Here is a 6,712-nt window from a genome sequence, read left to right as displayed (position 1 = left end):
AGAATTATAGTGAGAAAGCACTGCTCAGGGAGCATGGCCATGCCACAGTCCCTTCTCCATTCTCTTGGGATTTGGGGCTCGCAGTTATACACGCCTACACCTGGTGTGTTTTTCGAGCTCCCAGGTCTAGGACTCAAACTTATAAGTCGGCCCTGTAGCGTTCACCCACTTTAACCACTATGGCATTTACCGACCCAGTTCCTTCATTTTTTTTGATGTGTTTAAAACTATAAAATTTTGGGGCCAGCAGGTGGTATGATGGTTGGGGCGCTGGACTCCTACCTAGCTGATTACGGTTCAAGTTCCAGACCTGTTGACTTGCTTATTCCCACCCCTGTCCGTCTTTGGCGCTGAAGCAAATTCAAAAATAATATTAATAGGGGTCAGCAGTTAGCATAATGGCTATATCACTGAACTCCCATGTAGTCGACTGTGGTTCGAGTCCCGGACCTGGTGGCTTAAACTCATGCCAGATGTGTATGGGTGTGTGCCCAAGATCCTGAGAGGAGAATGGAGGAGAAGGGATTGCGGCGTGGCCATCCCCTCTGGGGGGGGTGACTTCTCACTTTCTGTCTCTCTGTCTGTCTCTGTCTTTCTGGCGAGCGCACACGCCCCTATAGCAAAAACCTCTCCAGAACAACAAAAAGAATGTGGAGCACTGTGGTTGTCATTGGACTAATCATAGAGGTTGGTTGCTAACGCATAATAACCAGGTCAGTCTACAGAAGTTGAGAGCAGTTGTGAAATGCCATGTTGGTTGGTTTTATTTTTTGCCTTTTAGACAGGGTCTTCCTATGTTGCAATCCTACCTTGGATTCCTGAGAAACTAGGCACACAGGCTCACACTCTCCAGCTTTTTCAGACAGGGTCTCATTATGCTGGTCACGAACTCAGGACCCTCCTCCCTTAACTTTTAAGTAGTGGACTTGGGGCTATAGGCACATATACCACCATGCCTAGCTTTTAGGTTGGGCCAGGAATTGAACCCATTCAGCCTCAGCCTGCCAAATAGCAGTTTTAACCATTGTGGCTGCTGTGGCTGGGCCTAGTTTTGTCCTTGTATGATATTTTACTATCTGGGTATTATATAGCATTTTTTGCCATGGACTTAGAAAGTAGTCTGTGTTTTGTTCTGATTTGTTTTATTCTTACTGTTTGTTTCGTTGACACATTTAAAATACATTGTCTCTATTTACTTTGCCTGTATTCAGAGATCATGGTTCACCTCAGCTTAGGATTTAACCTTGAGAGCCAGCAGATGCACTGGTGGTTAAGGTGGATTCCCACATGGCCAACTGTGGTTTACGTCCCAGACACCGTGGGTTGAAAATCACACCTGGCACGTGTGTGTGCCCAGAATCCCAAGAAGAGAACGGAGGAGAAGGGATCATGGTGTGGTTGTCTACCCTGAGGGGTGATTTCTCACTTTCCCTTTCTCTCTCTACTCTTGGGCAAGCACACATGTCCTGTGTGCTTAAAAAAGGTGTAACACTGACCTTTGTCACCTTCAAAGAGAAGAATTCCAGACGACAGTAGCTTAAACATTAGCAGATTTTATGTAAAGCCACATTTTCAAATAAGGTCTTCATCCATAGTCAGCTCTAGGACCAGTATGGCACCTTCACATCGTCACTGAGCACGCAGGCTCTTCCCATTCTTCTGCCCTGCTTTCTTTAGAGTGTGGGTAATAAATCCCTGCCTTTTAAAAACGATTATTTATCTTAATTATTGTTGTTACTTAAAAATTTGGTATAGGGGCACGCATGCTCACCAGAGAAAAAGGGAAAGTGAGAAAGCAAGCCATCAGGTCTGACTTTGAACCATTGTCAGCCATGTGAGAGTCGGAGTCCAATGTCACCATGCCACCTCCTGGCCCTGATAAATCCAAATCCCCTTTTAATTGTCGTGTGACTGGCTGCTGCGGAGTCTAGCATCTTATTTTCACCAGACTGAGTTCCTTAGCAGGGAGGAGGGAGTTTGGGGGAAACAATTCACCTTTTACTCTGTCTGTATTCATAACAGAGCACATGTGTGCCTACACAGGGACGGCAGAGTGAGGGACGAACACTGCCTGCCGTCTGTAGATGCCACTGTCCCTCCCTCCAGCCCTCCAGCCCGTCCAGTCTTGAGCACTGGTGCACGTGTTCCGGGCATGTTCTCAGCCAACTGGGCTGAGGGTTGGTTGGATCTGGCCTCTCTGGAGCAGCACATAGCTGCTGTGCTATGGAGTAACCGAAGACTTACTTCCTAATAAGCTTTCCCCTTTTTTTTCAATAATTATTTTATTTAACTTTATTTGCTTATTTATGTTTTAATTTGACCAGAGGGGGACAGAGAGAGAGAGAGAGACAGAGAGAAGGTCAGAAAGCAAGCCGCCAGGTTCAGAACTCGAACCAGGGTTGGCCACATGGGAATTCAGCGCCCTTAACCACCATGCCGCGTGCTGCCCCACCCATTTTTAAAGAGACATTTTTCTTATAGGGCACATTGGCTCACCAGAGAGACAGAAAGTAAGAAATTACCCCCAGGGTGGTGACCACACTGCAATCCCGTCTCTAGTCTCTTCTCTTGGGATTTTGGGAACTCACGCACATACATACCTGATATGAGTTTCAAGCTGCTGGGTCTGGGACTTAAACTGCAGTTGACCATGTGGGAATTTAGCAACACAACCACTACACCATCTGCTGGTCCCTAAGCTTTCCCTAGTATTTATTTATTTATTTTTTGGAGAGGTTTTTGCTCTAGGGAGCGTGCCCTACAGAAACAGAGAGACAGAAAGCGAGAAATGACCCCTCAGGGGGGACAGCCACGCCGCAGTCCCTTCTCCATTCTCCTCTTGGGATCTTGGGCACACACATGCACACGCCCAGTGTGAGTTTAAGCCACCGGGTCTGGGACTCAAACCATGATTGACTATGTGGGAGTCCAGCTACATAGCCATTATGCCAACTGCTGGTCCTGCTTTCCCTTTTATTAGAAGATGAAAGGCCAGTTTGTGGCATAGTGACTAAGGTGGCTGGATCCTATAGTCCAAGTGTGCAGTTCAAGTCCCAGACCTGGAGGCTTGAGAACCATGCTGAGCACACTTCAGTACTTGCCCAAAATCCTGGAAGGAGAGAGTGGAGCAGGAATTGTGGCAAAGCCAGTCTCCCATGGGGCCCCCCCCACCCCACCCCACCCCACCCCGGAACACATATCTTCTACCACAGTGAAAAACAAACAAAACTTAGAAGGTGAAATATTTCCAGGAAGTTTCCCATAAACTTTCTCTACGTCTTTTTGGCTAGAACTAGATCCCATTTTTACCCCTAGTTAGGTCATTACCTGTAAAGAGATGGATTTGGAAATTGGCTTAGTACAGTCACAGTTCATCCCTGAGATGAACATACTGCCCTCTTAAGGTTGTCCATTAGCAGGTTAGAAGTGGGAATTTTTTTTTTAAGAATGATTTTATTTAACTTTATTTCTTCTTATTTTCCAGTTTGATGAGAGAGAGAGAGAGAGAGAGAGAGAGAGAAGGCAAGCCACCAGGTCCAGGACTTGAACCAAGGTCAGCCATATGGGAGTCCAGCGCCTTTTTTTTTTTTTGGAGTGGTTTTTGCTATAGGGCGCTTGCGCTCGCCAGAAAGACAGAGACAGAGAGACAGAAAGCGAGAAATCACCCCCCAGAGGGGATGGCCACGCTTCAATCCCTTCTCCTCCATTCTCCTCTCGGGATCTTGGGCACACACACACACCTGCCCGGTGTGAGTTTAAGCCACCGGGTCCAGGACTCGAACTGCGGTCAACTATATGGGAGTCCAGCGACATAGCCATTACGCTAACTGCTGGTCCCAGGAGTCCAGCGCCTTTAACCACCATGCCACCTGCCGGCCCCAGAAGTAGGAATCCCTGCAAATTTGCTTCTGCAAATTGGCAACTACGATTTTATGAGACATAGACAAATTTTATTTTGTGGAGAGGAATCTCGGTGTTGCATAGTGATTTTTGTCTATTTTCAAATGTTGTGAAGATGCAATGAGTAGATTTACAGAGAAGAAATAAAATAGTTTTTTCTCTTCATTTTGAAGAGAATCTTGAAACTTCTCTTGGCTGAGAGAATGATTGCCTAGACCTGGTAGCAGTGGCACGTGTTGCTAAGAGGTGGTATTCACGGGAGGCTGAGGGGCGGGTATACTGGTGTGCACTTAGAATTTGAGAGGTTAGGGAGCCGAGAAGGATTGAGAGCTTGAGGCTGGCGCAGGCAGCACAGGGAGACGCTGTCTGAGAGAGCCAGGTGTGGTGAAGTGTGACTTTAGACTGAGCTGGAAGACTGGGGACATGGAGGGACATGGAGACACAGCAGAGTCCTAAGAAAAGGAATCGTGAATCAGGGCAATATGCTAATGTGAGTTTTATTTGTTATTTTGTAGTCAGAATCTGGAGAGGTGAATAGAAACACGGAGCTGAAGAAACTTCAAATTTTTGGGGCTGGGCCCAAGGTTGTGGGCCTGGCAGTGGGAGCAAAAGATAAAGAAGGTAACTGTTACTTCCTCATGAAAAGAAATAAGGTGAAATACTATCATAAAAAATTTTAATTACTATTTGAATTGTAAACTTGTGTAAGTTTCTAGGTAGATCACCCTTTTTAACAGCAGATACCTGAAGTTGAAGGGGTAAGGAACCATATTATGTTGAATTTTTATGATTTTGGAGGAAAGAATTTTCCTTGTCTAGTCTGTGACATAGAAATTTATTACAGTTTCTAAAGGCCAGTTTACGTGAGAATGGTGGAAATAATGGTCCCCACCTAGAGATCTAGAGTTTGTCACTCCTAAGTTCAGAGAGAAATAGGGGATTCTCTGATCTCTAGTACTAACATAGACTGGGGGAAGCTTAGAACTTACAAATTGTCAACATAAATAAATTACGTTTCGTCAGAAAGCTTAGTACTCAGCTTCATATTTTTGAAACTTAATTATGAATAGAATTGCTAATGCAGAGAGTAAGTTCCATTATCTCCCTAATGAACACATTAGTTTTAAAACTCAGTAATAAAGATTAATCTGGATCTGTATTGTCTGTGTTTGTAAGAACTTAAAGGAATGCTGTGGTAACAAATCATATTACACATTTTACGATATGGTAGTTAAGACATGCAATTCAGATCGTGGACTGAACTCCAGAGGATCAAATGATATTGTTCATCACTCTCAAAATGTTCAGTATATTAGGACTTAATAAATCCATGATGCTAATTATTACCAGCCTTTTAAGAATTAAGTACTTTATCTTTGTCATTTTTATAATTATTAGTTTGTAGTGGTCTTAAAGCTTTTATTTATTGGCTGACTATTGTCTCAGAAATGGTACGTAGTCTGTGGGATCACTGCAGATGCTGTGCCCAGCAGGCTGGGGCCACGACAGGCCTGGGTTACATGCTGGGTCCAACCTGAAGTCTGGGGCGGTGGTGTGTACCCTATTCCCAGTGACTCTGGGAGGCTGTGGCAGGAGGATTGTGAACTCCAGGTAGTCCTGGGTAACATAGTGAGACCCTGTCTGAAAAAAACCAGTCGTGGTGGTGTGCACCTGTAGTCGCAGCAGGAAGACTAGGCAAGAGGGTCACTACATGGTGAGACTGCCTTAAGAAGCCAGAGTACCCATGAACAGTACATACAGGCGTGAGGTGGTTAGTGCTGCACACAGGCTCTGTGGCATTCATGGTTGAGCTCCAGAGCTGGATTGCCTGGAGTCGGACCCCGAGTCTGCCGTCGATTGACTGTGTGTGACACTGAGTAATTTACCCAACTTCTCTATGTGTCAGGTTTTACCTTCAGTGGGAGATAATACTAACCTCATAGGGTTCTGAGATTTTGACTAATTTAAATAACTTTACATGTTATCTGATTCATATTAAACTCTGAACATTAGTTTTTACTAATGCTTTTTATATGACTTTTGATTTTAAGATGAGGCCACCCGAAGAAGAAAAGTTACCAACAGGTCAGATGCTTTCAACATGCAAATGAGACAACGGAAAGGAACTCTCTCTGTTAACTTTGTAAGTGTTTGGGATGTGTCAAGAGGGAAGAGACGAGTTTTCATTTTGCACTTTTTATCTTGGTATATCTTGCTATGCCGTTAGGTAGCTCATGTGATTAGAAGACTTGATGGCAAGTCTGCATTGGTTTCTGTAATGTCGACTTGCTTTGCCCGGATGCATAGACTGTTACCCTTCAGTCCTTGATGCTGTGGGTAACTGAGGCGGGAATACGGACCTGAGCAGGTAATTGTGTTGTAGTGTAGATGGGGCCCAATGTTCATTTTTGACTAGAGTATTATGTATAAGAATGATGTAGTATTTCTTAAGCACAGAAGTGGATTTTCAAATACCCTAGATTTGTAGTCTCTTTTTACTCTAATAGCTCAGTATGATTTATTAACTTGCCTCTAGAAGCTCTGGAAGAAAACTAAGGGAGTTTTGTGAAAGGTTGTTTAAATTATTTAAAATGTTAGTAAATATTAAGGACATATGTTCACTTTAGAAATAATTATTTATTTAATTTTGCTTATTGCTATCACTTTTTAATTTGACCAGAGGAGGGAGAGGGAAAGTGCGAAAGAACGCCGCCAGGTCTGGGACTTTAACCCTGATCGGCCATGTGGGAGCCCAGCGCCTTATCCACTACACCACCTGCTGGCCCTATGTTTACTTTTTTTTTTTTTTTTT

General features: G+C 44.2%; 1 protein-coding gene across 1 annotated transcript in view; it reads left to right on the top strand.

The window, feature by feature from the left end:
* KDM5A (lysine demethylase 5A) overlaps window positions 1-6,712 on the top strand; it is a 105,083-nt gene that overhangs the window by 24,015 nt on the left and 74,356 nt on the right. The window contains 2 exon segments of the mRNA XM_006163218.3: window positions 4,416-4,521; window positions 5,952-6,043. Coding sequence (XP_006163280.1) covers window positions 4,416-4,521; window positions 5,952-6,043 — 198 coding nt within the window.

This window comes from Tupaia chinensis, unplaced genomic scaffold, assembly GCF_000334495.1.
Source record: "Tupaia chinensis unplaced genomic scaffold, TupChi_1.0 Scaffold141530_1, whole genome shotgun sequence".
Classification (NCBI taxonomy): Eukaryota; Metazoa; Chordata; class Mammalia; order Scandentia; family Tupaiidae; genus Tupaia; species Tupaia belangeri.
Note: the sequence above shows the minus strand (reverse complement) of the source record. Positions and strands in the feature narration are given on the sequence as shown.